Genomic DNA, 14,044 nt, shown 5'->3' with positions numbered 1-14,044 from the left:
ACAAGCTGTTCTAAAGCCTGCACACGTGGCTCCATCATCCTTGGAGCCTCCATATCTCTAAAAATTACAGATAGAGTTTCATCACCATGCATAAACACTAATGGAGGGCCCAAACAATTTTTGTCATTATATACTGCAAAAGCAAAATCAATATATCGTCAGCTGGGACTTGAAAACCAAGATTTCATTATAATGCAAGGTGCATCTGCAGGGCCAGCTAACATGGTGTCTCTCTTAACTCCACCCACATTGATTTTACTTCTTAGTAAAGTATTTCTTCAAGGGCAAAAGGATTGTCATCAGACAGTATCTCGTTTCTTGGGTCTCATGTCTTGGGTTTCTCTTTGATGCATCTTGACTTGGTTTACCAGAATTTAAAGATCTCCAACACTTTAAACAGCACCCAAAGGACTGCTATGATGCAGTATCTACTGACCTGGAAAGTTTCCATGGGATGGTATTAAGGAAAAAATTTGAAATCATGGTGCAGAATAAGTATGATGCGGTTTTTGTGGGGAGAGCCGTTATCTAATGTGCACACACATACGCACACGCACGTAGTTGCATATGCAATGATATACACCAAACTGTAACATTCTGGAGAAGGAAGCAGAAGGCAGGGTAGATGCTGGATGGGCTATGGTCACTATTCGCATTGTGTGCTTCTGTGGTGCTAAATCTGTCTACAGTATGCATGTACAATTCTGTTTATGCATTATTCTGTATATGTAAAATCAAAGAAAAACATATCCTAGAGCCAGATGATGAAGGCCATGTAGGAAAACTCAGGAATTAAGAACTGGTCATGGGGGGGCACCTGGGTGGCTCAGTTGGTTAAGCATCCAACTCTTGGTTTCAGCTCAGGTCATGATCTCATGGTTCATGGGTTCAAGCCCCGCATCGGGCTCTGTGCTGACGGCACGGAGCCTGCTTAGGATTCTGTCTCCCTCTTTCTCTGCCCCTCCCCTGCTCGTTCTATATCTATCTCTCTCTCAAAAATAAATAAATAAACATTAAAAAAAAATAACTGGTCATGGGAGTTGTGAGGAGCTACTGAAGGGCTGAGGCAGGGAACGGAGACGGTCGGATTTGTGGCAACATGGAAGGTGCATTGGGGGGAAGCAAGAAGGTATGGAGACGGTGGGAGGAGGCTCAAGGGACTTGAAGGCTGTGGGCACAGTGGGTCTCGGAGCCCGCCAGCTGTGAGGGGCAGGAGATGGGGGAATGGAGGTTCACAGTAGATGTGCCTTTAACCTGCTGGAGGAGGAGTGGCCTTCTGGGGTTGGAGGAAGGGCTCATTGCGAGCCATGGGATGTAGGAGATGACTGCAGGGTGGTGGGATTTTCTGGGCATGGTACCCACCAATTAAGAAGTTTGTCAGTTCATCCTAAATATGTCCTAGGCACTCACGCCAGGCATGGCTCTAAAAACTGGAGCAGAGATATAAGCCAGCCAAGCAAGTCTCTGCCCTCTTGGAACTCAGGGACCTGTTCAGTCAGCAACAGAATACTTCCTTCCTCAGCTGGTGACATTCTAGGCTTTTCCAAGTACAGTGGACAGTGGCGTCTGAGCACTGCTGGGCCCAGCCAGGGGAAGGGGAGATCCAGGACCAGCTAAATCCTCTCCAGGGAAGGTCCCTAGCCAAAGCCAAATTTGGGCCCATGGAAGCCTTAAGCCTTGAAAAGGTTATGATACTCCTCTGCCCCGTCACTGAAGATAAAAACCCAAACAGACTGCCAAGTAAAGTTAAGCAAGATCCACAAACTTCTGCATTTCCCCCCTCGATGTTGACTTAATGCTTTCCTTCAAATTGTTAATTAGCAAATCCTTCCTCAAAAATCGATTTTAAGGGCCCATGCTACACGCTGTCCAAAGCAAATAGAGCAGAATGATATGAGCAGCACAAGGGGTGTTGGCCTCAGACTTTGTTCTGGCCTCCTGTCCAAGGGAGTCCAATCAGGTGTGTGGGTCTCAACAGCAGGAGAGGTCTGGGGCCGGGGGGTTGGGGGGTGGTGGTGACAATCCTCCGGAGCAGGTATTGGCTACCCTGCAACTCCTCATGCAGCCGGTGCCTGGACACAGAGTGCACAACCTGCCCTCCAGGCTGGGCATGATATAGAAGCATGGCCATCCAAGGCGGAGGCCGGGTCAGAGCTCCGGCTGCAGTGCGGGAGGGGTGGCCGGAGCTGGAAACCAGGGTGTGGCTCAGTGAACCCATCAGTGTGCAACACACAACAGACGCAGCGGGCACTGAGCCCCATCCCCCGGGATGGCCGAGGCTCCCGGGCTTCGCTACCCTGGGGAGGGATGGCTCCACACCTGGGCAGCAGGTAAGGGAGTGAGGGTGGACAATGTCACCATGTCAAACCTCTCTTGCTGCTGTGAGCCTGGCTCTCCTCACTAAACAACTGTGGTCCTTTTTTTGCAGAGTGATGAGGTCCTCACCGTCATCAAGGCCAAAGCTCAGTGGCCAGCCTGGCAGCCTCTCAACGTGTAAGTAGCACACAGACCCTGGCCATTTCTCATACTCGGAGCCACCCACTGGCTGGCCACCACATGAGTTATGTCATTAAAGTCAGCAGTACCTCTCAGGTGCATGAGCAGGTGAGGTACACTGCCCACGTGTGGGCCTATCACACTTACCCGTATCTTCTCAGGAATACGGGCCTGGTCTTTGTCTCCCCCGATGGCTCTAATACCACAGAACCGGACATAACAGTTGCCATTACGTGTTCACTCATGTTCTTGGCCACAACTGACTGAAACCACCTTCGCACACAGGTACACTCACTCTAGGCAGGTCTTACTCGTGGAAAACTAGATTGGCCCCAGCTTATCTCTTTCCTGTCTACTCTATCCCTTTAAGATTTCATCCTCCCTTGTATTTTGATGACCTAGGGTATGCCGATGGCTCCCTGAATGACTACTCCGCCAGGCAGATATGTAGGTAGGTAGGTAGGTAGGTAGGAAGATAGGTAGGTGAGTAAGTAGATCATCCATCCATCAGTTTCTTGGACACCTCTCTGTAGATGGCATACGTGGACCTTGAAATCATCATATCAAAAAAACAAAACAAAACAAAACCAAATCCTATTGTGTTATCCTCTCCTTAGAATCCCTCCATGACTGGGGAGCCTGGGTGGCGCAGTCGGTTAAGCGTCCGACTTCAGCCAGGTCACGATCTCACGGTCCGTGAGTTCGAGCCCCGCGTCAGGCTCTGGGCTGATGGCTCAGAGCCTGGAGCCTGTTTCCGATTCTGTGTCTCCCTCTCTCTCTGTCCCTCCCCCGTTCATGCTCTGTCTCTCTCTGTCCCAAAAATAAATAAACGTTAAAAAAAAAAAAAAAAAAAAAAAAAAAAAAAAAAAGAATCCCTCCATGACCTCCTTTGGTCTCCAGGATCACTTAGAGAGGCCCCAGTGAGCCGAACATGCCCCAGCTCCTGCTTCCTTTTCCTTAGGGCTCATGTCTTGCCTCTCTCTACTCTGCACCTCTCTCTGGCCATGCCGAGTCCTGTGCTCGTTCCTTGAACGAGCTTTGGTTTCACTCCTCCTTCAAGGATGCAAGACTTGGAGCAAAGTTCCTGCCACCCGCATGAAAATGGTTTATGAAGAATGGCTTGGCCATTCTCTGGAGGTGTCTATACCCACCGATGATGGTGGTGATGGAGAGCGCAACGACACAGGCAGTGGGTGAGATTCTGCTCGGTGGGAGCAAAGGCAAAGTCAAGATGATGGGTAGAGAAGCACAGGATGGGGTAGCAGGAGCGGAGAGAGGAGTGCTCCCACACAACCAGTGGGGAGCAGGGAAGCTGCTGCCAGGCATCTGGTGCCCACCTGTTTAACCATTCAGCAAATTAACCATTCCTCCCCCACCCACGACGTGCCAGCCCTGTACACCCAGTCCCCAGCCTTTGGAACCCACAGCCATTGGGGGTGGGGGGATGGACAATAAAGAGAGGTCTCCCACCCCAGAGCTGCCCTTTGCACACCTTCGGGTGACACCACACACCGTGGTGGCCGTGCACACTCCATGGGGATAAATGTTATGATGAGGTTATAAGTGGTTCTGGAAGCCTAGAGAAGGGGCACAACCCAGCCGAGGATTGAGGAGGGGTCATGAAGGGCCTTGTTCAGAAGGTATCATACGGGGCTGAATCTGGAAGGAGGCTCCTTGCCCTGGATTGGCCCAGGTCTGGGCAGAACTGAGGCCCTAAGTGGCGACCTGAGGAAAGAGAGACAGGCCCACACCTGGACAGCGGACCAAGGGCAGCCGAGCTGGCTGCGTAGAGGCCTTTCCTGGCTTGTTGTGATCTCCTCTGAGGAAGCTGGGGCCAGCGTGGTTGGAAACCTGCCCAGCCCTGGAAATGCCTTCCCCTCCAAGGAGAAGCAGCAGAGGCAGGGTCTACTGCCCCCGGCTCTCCCCTGGTAGGGGGGCATTTGCCTGTCTCAGGCCTGTCCCACCAAAAAACACCGATGTGAATTCACCGAGGCCCTGAGGCCCCTTCACATCATTAAGGTCAGTCAGAAAAAAACACCTACCCTGAATCTTGTGCGCTCAGGCTCTCCTCAGCTGCCCCCAGCTCCCAAAACTGCATGTGGACGAGTCCTCACCTTGGGCTCAAAACCAGGCAGGGGCTGGGGGCATCTGGGCCAGAGTTTGCAGATGCCAGTGTTGATACCACTAGGGAAACCTGATCCCAGTTTTCCCTTAAGGAGCCCGGGGTTTAGGAAGGTGTAAATGGCAAAGCAGGGTGCTTCTGGAAGGAGAGCGGAAAGGAGGAAGAAAAAGCAGGGAGCAGAGAGCTGTCCTCTTGTCTCTAGCGCCTACTATGTGCCAGGTACCCTGCCAGGACTTATGTTCCTCATCCCACTCCATCCTCATACTAACCCCATGAGGTAGGGGTCTGGAGCCTCACTTTGCAGATGAGACAGAGGCTCAGACCTCAGCAGCCAGCTCCACTGGCGGAGGAACTAGAATTCCAACCCTCCCCAGCTGCCTCCACTCCCTGTGCCCCTTACTTATTACAAGGCCCCTCCAACTACGTAACAGGTCATTCAGTGTCCGTCTTTTCACCAATCAAGACATATATATATCTGCCAGTCAGACTTCGGACCAGCATGAAATTCACACTGTGACCACAACCAAATTGTCTGACTCCTGCCCCAGAACAAAACAAAACCGTGACTTTCACTTACCTTGTGTCCTTCCATTAAGGATGACTGAAACATTTCATTGCCTCAACAAACATTTATGGCCGGTCTCTAAAGGGAAGTACTGTCAAAGATACTTAGGAATACAGTGCTGAGCAGAGCAGAGTTTCTCATGAACTCACAGTTTAGTGAGGGAGAGACATTAACCAAATGCTGACAAATGTGACATGTCTGTGAAGATATAAGGTGCCATGAGAGGGCGTGACGGGGACCCTGACCCAACCTGAAGGTCAGAGAAAGCTTCCTTTAAGGGATGGCCATTGAGCTAAGAGTTAAGGAACCAATAGAAGCTGACTAGGTAAAGAGGCAAAGAAAGGGGAGAACGTTCTAGAAAGTCTAGAGAGGCTATCATGTGTAAAGACCCTGAGGAGGGTTCAGCATACTTAAGGTGCTAAACAGTTGTGGTATAACTAGGTCCAGAAATCACAGGTGAACTTGGTGTGGGGCCAAGGCACACATTAGGGATTTAGATTTTTCCATTAAGAGTAATGGGAAATCTTTGAAGGGTTTTAAGCAGGATGACAACATGATCAAATCTTCATTCAAAAGAAAACAAAACAGGGGTGTCTGAGTGGCTCAGTATGTTGTCCAACTTTTGATTTCCGCTCAGGTCATGATATCATAGTTTGTGAGTTCGAGCCCTATGTCAGGCTCTGCATTGACAGCTCAGAGGCTGTTTGGAATTCTCTCTCTCTCTCTCTCTCTCTCTCTCTCTCTCTCTCTGCCCTTCCCCCACATGAGCTCACTCTCTCTCCAAAACAAGTAAATAAACTTAAAAAAAAAAAAAAAACCAGTAACAACACTCTGGCTCCAATACGAGAAGGTTAAGAGTAGTGAGGGGAGAATTCACAGTGACCTTGACAAGGATGGCGGTGGTAGAGATGGAGAGAGGTACAGCGGTCGTAGAGAGGTGTAGGAGCAGAATCCCACAGGCTGCAGTGATAAGTTCAATATGGAGAGTGAGGGAAGCAGAGACACCTGGATGAATGGGTTGGTGGGGCCACCTACTAGGTTCAGAATAGTAAATGAAGCTCAGTGGGAAAGACCATGAGCTCAGTTCTGGATGTGATACGTTGGAGATGCACGTTGGAGGACATGCCTGCAAAGGAAGGAAACAGAAAAGGAGTAGCAAACAGACTGGGGAAGGAAGCTTGGCATCAGGGAAGCCAAGAGAAGAAAGTGCTCCAGGAGAGAGTGGTCAGCTGTGTCCAGTGCACCTGAGAGATCAAGTAAGATTAGGGCTGCATCATGCCTATTGGGTTGACCAACATGAAGAAAATCAGTGACCTTATTGAGAATCCTTTCCACTGAGCAATGGCGGGCAGCCTCCAGGGGGGTGAAATGTGAACAGAAAGTGAGGTTATAGAGTCAGCGAATACAGACAAGTCTTCTGAGTTCGCTGTGAAAGAAGAGTGGCTGGAACAGCTACTGCTCCAAGGAGTAACAGAGTCAATGATGTTTTTTGTCTTCTTTTTTAAGATGGGGAAGACTTTTCTGTAAATTTGTTATATATATATATATATATATATATATATATATATATATATATATATATTTAGGGACACCTTCCCAGCTTTCCCCCATCCCTCAGACTTCATGAGACCCCAGTGGAACAGAATTAATCAATGGCAAACACCCAGACCTCCCAAACACCCAAACCCTCTCTGCTCAGTGCTACCAGCTCGTTAAGGGAAAGGAATTTTCCTTTGATTTTCCCATACCCCAGTCTCCCCTTCCCTCTTCCAAATCTCATTAGGAAGTCAAATTAGGAAGCCTCCATGCAGCCAAGTTTTGTTTTGCAGAAACAGCCCTGCCCCTCCTCACTGAGCCTGCCCGATTGAGGTTAATGGGATTCTATCCACCCTTGGGCCAGTGGAAAGCCGGGGTGACCTACTTTGTGAGGTCCTGCCCTGTGAAACTGACTTGCTTTTCAATGATCTTCATCTTTTTCCCCAGGACCACTTCTCAAAGGACAGCCATGAACGAAACAAATTAGCTGCTGACTTGTTTAGCTCAATAAATCAAGCTGTGGGTCTGTCAGCCCAGAGTGCAGGTAGAGACAGGAAAGACAGATTCTGAACAAAACCCACATCCTTCACCAGTTCCTCTGGCGCCTGAGTAGAAAATGACCAGGTTTCCTGCAAATCAGTTCTAAATTCCTACCACCCAGTTCCTCCAGGTTAATCTGAATGCTAGGAATTACTGGAACTTCTGCAAATAATCTTTATTCTTACAATGGATTTTATAAGGGACTGTAGTCTCTGTAATTATTTCCAGCCACTCTGTTTAATTCACATTTGATTAGACAACTGTCCTTGTTTTTGAGACAGATGAAGGGAGGGTGGACTAGAGACAGTCACCCTCTCCAGCAATCCTGCCCTGCATATCACCCAAGCCATGGCTCTCCCCATGAGGACAAAGGCATCTCTCTCTTTCTCAGATCAGGGCTGAAAGTTTCAGGGCCCTTCCTGTCTCCTGTAGCACTTGCCCAGGTCTGCCGATACCTTCAGGATTGTAAAGACGCATTGGACTAGAGGAGCAGGTGGTAGATCTAATTGGCCAGAGGGACCCGGAGCCCTAGATGCCTCCAGGTTATAAGCAGTTTTTCCGAGGCAGAAACCTCAGACCTACCACGCAGGACTTCAGCCTAGTGCGTGGCTCTTGCGCCCTCTAGTGGTTAGATTGAGTTTCTGCAACTTCGAAAGCTATGGGGGATTATTTGAAATACATGAGAGACAAAACTCGGCATATGAGTGACCTGAATCGCCAGTGACTAGAGTCTCACCAGTGACCTGAGTTACACTGGTTTGGATCTGAAATTTAGAAGGAGATAATAAGTTCTTAAGAGGAGCATAAAAATCCCTACTGCCTCTTTTCTTTTATGGTGTTCTTTGAAGTTTTGTTTGGAAAGGCTTAATGAGCAAGAAATCAACATTTACCAAGTCCTAGGATGTGCCGGTCACAATGACAAGCAGTTTCCTCACGAAAAGCCCTTGGGTGGGTAAGATGATGCTCCCATTTTGCTGCCATAGTAGGTGCAAAGAGCCGGGGCGGGGCGGCAAAAAGCCCCTGGCACAGAGCTAGCAAGCGGCTGAACCCAGATGCAAATCCAGCTGCCTCTTCCAATATCCTTTGTTCTTCCCTGCGCACCATGCTGCCTCTCTGAATGTAAAAAGGTGAAGCACTTCTCCATGTCTTCATCTGGTCTTCCTTATTCATTTTTCTGGTGTGAATTTTCTGTTCATAACTTTCCTTTATCTGTCGCGATTGTGGTGTTTTTCTTACAGATTTGGATTAGCTCTGTATATATGACAGTTACATTTGTCAGTCACACTGCATGGAGATGTTTTTTCCAACATGCTATTTTTTTTTCTCGCTAATTCAACCATGTTGTTTCATTACACAGATGTCTTTAGTTGGTTCATAATTCAATTACTTTTGTTATTGCTTTATTGTTTCAAAGCAGAGGAAATTAACATTTCTCTAGCAAATCAGTAATCGACATGTCCCCTATAATCTGGTTGCTGTCTATTTAACTCTGGATTATTTATTTAGGTATGTGAGATTAAGTGCAAATTCCACATTTTTAAAAGAAAAACTGCAGTTAAGTTGGCCCCACCCTGTTGGCACAATCTTTCCTTTTCCCCCTAATTTGAGAAGTCTGTTTTGTATAATACCATATCTAAAGTTTCTGGGATCTCCAATCTATGCCACTCATTTATATTTCTTTCTTGTCCTGAATAGGCTTCCATTTTAATTATCATGATTTATAATATACTGTTATCATGGTATGGCCAGATCAACTCTCTTTGCTAGAAAACTGATGAAAAACTTAAATCCCAGAACAGAAAAATAAAACCAAATTCACAAAATATCATATCTGGAAAGATATGGCATATAAGAAAGCATGAGTGTGGATTTTTATTATGGTTTGGACAAATTAAAGAACTCCAGTCGTACCAAGCATTTCCCAAAGAAAACTCCCATATATTCTTATCCATTTCATTATTTTAAATAGCATTTTTATTATGGAAGTAATAAATACTTTGAGGTGATTTTTAAATTAAATTTGAAGGTAAAAGGAAGTATAAGAGCTCCATTCATTTCCTAGATTAAGTAATTTATTTAAAACAAATATTTGAGGAGAATCCACTTCATGCCAAGTTCTAAGCCGGGCTCTGAGATAGAGCTGTAAGCAAGACAAAAATGGTCTCTACTCTTCTGGAACCTAATGTGCAAGATGGAAATTCAACCAGAACCCCAAAGAAAGAGTGAGCTCATCGTGCTCTGGGAAAGTGCACCCGGGGTCCTAAACAATTTGAAGAGAGGTCAGGAAATGCTTCCTGCAGAATGCATTATGGGAGCTGGGGATCAGGGGACAAATTTCCCAGTCAAGGGTAAGAGAAAAGAGCAGAGCATAACTGAAGATGCTAGAAAATTGCTAACATTGCCCCCAGGCCCGTACAGATTCAAGTTTGCCATATTACCCAACCTAAGGTCAGGCGTTTTGTGCAGGGATTGGTTGCCCCAAATTTCCTACTCCTTAAAACTCACCAAGGTCTGGAAGGATACGTCACTCAGGTTACAGATTTGGCCAAAGTGCATCGGTGGAAAACAATTTGCATCGTGTCTTATAAGACACGTGAGGTTCTCCAATGGTTAAGTCCATCAGCTGAGCAGAGTATCGGGATGGCCTGTTGGGTCAGGCTTGATTCGGTTTCCCCAGCACCGGACTCCTGAGCAGAGATGTCTTTGCCCCTTAGGTTGTCACTATGAATAGTGTCACCCATAGCTTACAGGATACAAATGACAATTCTGACAAAGCAAGCCACATGCTCAGGGAGATGGGAAGGTAACAGGTGGAGTGGTTGGTTTCTATGGCAATGGAAGACGAAGTATGCCCCCCAAGGCCTTGCTGGACCCCCCAAGGGGCCAAGAGCCAAGGAGGGCTGGGGCAAAAGCAGTCCCCTCAGATGTCCATGCTGTGTGGTTTGCACCGACAGGAAGGCGGGCCCCAGACCATACACTGTGAGTCCCTAGTGAGCAAGGCTGCAGTTCTTGTAGAAGCCAGGTCTTTAAAGAAGCTGCTAAAAGCTAAAGCCACTCACCTACATGCCAGTAAATGCACACCTGGGAAAAGAAGATGAAATCCCCCAGTTTGTGCCTACGTAGTGGACTAGGTGTGTGGGGGACATTAGCGGTTTATAAAGGCTTCCTCAAAAAGCATCGTGGGAGCCTCACAGAAACCCTGCAGGTAGGTGGTGTCAGATGAAGAACCTGGGACTGGAGGACAGTGAGTGACTTACTGCCAAGACCTAGAGCTGGGGGTGGAAGAGCCCAAGTCCTCACACACTGCCTTGTTCAGCCCGCCCGCTGGGCACCGCGGTCCTGGGATGAAGCTTAGGGTCCCTGCCCTCAAGGAGCTCCCAATCTAGAGGGGGAAGACCGAATGATGACAGGGTGATGTCGATCATAGGGCACAGCTTCAGAGAGTATGGAGAGACACCACAGGCACTGGCCTCAGTCAGGGAGATCCAAAAGGCTCCAGGATGAGGTGACTCATGACCTGAAGCTTGAAAGAGGAGTAGACCAACACTCGTTAAACTCGAGGTGCATCCAGAGCACCTCGAGGGGTCGTTAAACTAGAATGCTGGGTCCTACCCCCAGAGTCTCTGATTAAGTAAACCTGGGGTGGGGCTCAAGAATCCACATTTCTAACAAGTTACCAGGGGACCGCACGGTGCAAACCACTGCAGAAGAGCTTTCCCAGCAGATGGAAGTGCACATGGGACCTGCAACTAGGCTGGTCTGGCCGGGGCACAGGGTGGCAGATGGGGTGGGCGGCAGGAGGCTGGAGAGGAGGGCGACACCGGGCCTTGCTGGGCTGCTGACACCCAAGCCAGGGCTCAGACCAGGCTCTTCCCCCACTCCTGTAACAGAACATAGACTGGCATCAGGCTATAATGGGTAGTCCACTCAGGAAGGCCTCCCTCCACTTCCCCCCTCTCTTTTCTGATCTCTTTACAACCCTACACTGCTTCTCTCAAGTGCCAGGCGCTGGACTAAGCACCGTATGCAAGTTCTCTCATTAAACACAGTAACCCTTTGGAGTAGACATATGGAGATCCCCATTTTACAGACGGGGACGCTGAGGCACAGAATGCTTTGGTAATTTGCCCCCAGGACCCGCAGCTCAAAGAGGTGACGCCAGACACACACCCAGGCTTCCGTTCCTCTCTGTGCGTGGCTTGACCCCATCTAGCCTGCCAGAGCCCAACGGGTCCAGTTCCACGAGGCCTAACCAGGTCTGGAGTCATTACTTTTGGGGGCAGGTGAGGGGAGCCAGAAGCAGCTGGCCTCCACAGAGGGACACGGGGACTCCCCAGCAGCTGAGGTGCACCAGCTGCCAGCTGAACTGAACAGACACGTTGGTCCCCAGCCAAGGATTCCCCACAATTAGCAGCCTGGGGGTGTAGAGTCAGGCAGAGCTGCCTTTAAACCTCAGCCCCTACCAGCTGTGTCTCTTTAAAGGTCCATTAACCTTTATACCTTTCCACGCTTGCTTTCTTCTCTACAAAATGGGACAACTCAAACCCCACGGGATTGTCACGGGGGTGGGGAAATAAAATAACCCGGGTCTGCCACCCGGTGTGTGCTGAGTGCATCTAACTCTTCCTTCCCCAGCTCCCCAACCCCCGCCCCCACCACCATTGTCCTCGCCCAGCCCTGGCCACGGCTGAGACCTCTTCTTAGCAACTTGAGGAGACAGAGGTTGAAGAATAATAGCCTCTTGTGGCTTGGGGGTTGACAGACAACCCATCTCCCCGGCTATATAGCCAGGTCCTTGCTCACCAACCGGAGGATGTGGCCACGGGCGAGTTCTGGTACCGGGGTAGGGCCGTGCTGTCAGCAGCCCCGTGAGGACAACAGAGGCAGCAAGCTGGGGAGACGCTCCCCCACCTGTGACGGCACAATGTTGATCACAGAGTGAAAACGGGGCAGGGAGAAGGAATTTGAAATTGATGATGAGAAGAGCGCTGATTCGAACTAATATTGCCTTGGGTCGTGGTCTTGTCTGCCATTTTTAACTTGGTGATTTTGGACAAGTTGCATAACATAAGCCCGTGAGCCTCAGTTTCCTCATGCATAAATTGGAATCAGTCATTCTTCCCTCAGGTCTGTTCTGAGGATTGAGTGAGGATGTCCAAAAAAAGAAAGAAAGAAAGGCTTGGGGCATTGGTAAGCACTGATTTGTAAAGTCCATCCCAACACAGCTAGGCACACAATGGAACCGGTAAGCAAAGGGTTAATGGAACTGCCCTCAGCTGCAACTCTTCAGCCAAATGTCTTCCATTTGCCTTTAAACTGCCCTGATTCTGCTCCTGGGAGGAGGTGGGGCTGAGTTTTATCCTGTCTCCTCCTTTTGCTGCCTGTGGAGGAGCTTGCTGGGATCTCCATGTCTCTCAGTGATGGTCTTTGCTGAGTATCCGGCAGGCGAACTTGGGTTTGGCTACAGATTTGGTGAGCCAGGCAGGAGCTCTGCGTCCATGGTTTGTCGGCCCTGAGCTGCTAACAGGATTCTGGTGACTGGTCCAAGCAGTTGCCTAGGCTTTTTGTCGAGGGGCCCGACCTCAAGACCCCACTCTGACTGGGCACCATCGGCCTTCGGCACCTAAATTAACCTGCGGCAAGAAAATGGCTTTGGGTTTGGTTTAGACAGAGGTCTCTTGGTGAGTACTGCATACTCCATGGCATGGGAGGCTGCTTATTTCTTCCTCCCTCTGGTTTGGCTTTCTTAGATTTCTTCCTCTCACTCGGCTGCCTCCAAACACAGGATTTGGGTTCTCTTTGTCTCCTTTTCTTCTTTTTTTTAATTTTTTTTTTTACGTTTATTTATTTTTGAGACAGAGAGAGAGCATGAACGGGGGAGGGTCAGAGAGAGAGGGAGATACAGAATCCGAAGCAGGCTCCAGGCTCCGAGCTGTCAGCACAGAGCCCGATGCGGGGCTCGAACTCATGGACTGCGAGATCATGACCTGAGCCGAAGTCGGTCGCCCAACCGACTGAGCCACCCAGGTGCCCCTCCTTTTCTTAAGAGAGGGCAGACTAGCCAGTTGTTTGGTCCAGTCAGTGAAGCTCTGAATTTTAGGGAGGAACTAGAAACTAGGAAGCCATTTGGTTCTGTGGGTGAAGCCTCAACTTTTGCGGAGGAACCAGTGCCCACGGAGGCACTCTGGGCTTCATTAGGCTTGCTGCAGCTTGTGATATCTTCGAATAAAACCAGCCGTGTTCTAATTGGAAAATGGAAAGTCCCTGCTTGATCCCCACATGCAGCCCTTTCGGCTCTGTTCTCCAAAATAGGGCAATCTTCTTTTGTAACACTGGCCACAATAGTCCTTCGACTCTTGAGAAAAATGACCAATTAATGAATCCATAAATTATACCACCTTGCAATTAGATTTGTGTTGTAAAAAAGGGTAGAGACTTGGAAATTGGGTCTTTAAGATTTTTTCTGCATCTTGTTTGTGTATTTGTATGTGTCCATGTGTGTGAGCTATTTGCTCTCCATCTGCATGGTGTTGCTAAAGTTAATTTGTAAAAGAGTTCTGGTTAGTTAAAAAGCAAACGCTTGTTCGAATTGGACATTCTAAAACTCAAAGACTGAAACTAACCCAAATGATTTTCACATGATCTTGGAAAATACTGAGTAGTAAAACTAATTTAAGGTTGCTGGTTTAATTAAAACGGACACGTGCTTAGAATTAAAAGCACTATAATATAAAACTTTTATTCTGCTTGTGTTTATTGAAAGTCACATAAGTTCCTGTTATCTC

At 48.5% G+C, this 14,044-nt stretch overlaps 1 protein-coding gene across 1 annotated transcript in view; it reads left to right on the top strand.

Moving 5' to 3' along the window:
* Window positions 1–14,044, top strand: part of SPON1 (spondin 1) — a 259,786-nt gene that overhangs the window by 227,837 nt on the left and 17,905 nt on the right. The window contains exon 7 of the mRNA XM_060606071.3: window positions 2,429–2,493. Within this exon, the coding sequence (XP_060462054.1) occupies window positions 2,429–2,493 (65 nt within the window). The remainder of the gene's footprint in view (window positions 1–2,428; window positions 2,494–14,044) is intronic.

Source organism: Panthera onca, chromosome D1 (assembly GCF_046562875.1).
Source record: "Panthera onca isolate mPanOnc1 chromosome D1, mPanOnc1 haplotype 2, whole genome shotgun sequence".
NCBI lineage: Eukaryota > Metazoa > Chordata > Mammalia > Carnivora > Felidae > Panthera > Panthera onca.
The sequence above is the reverse complement of the archived record's forward strand: the minus strand, read 5'-3'. Positions and strand labels throughout refer to the sequence as shown.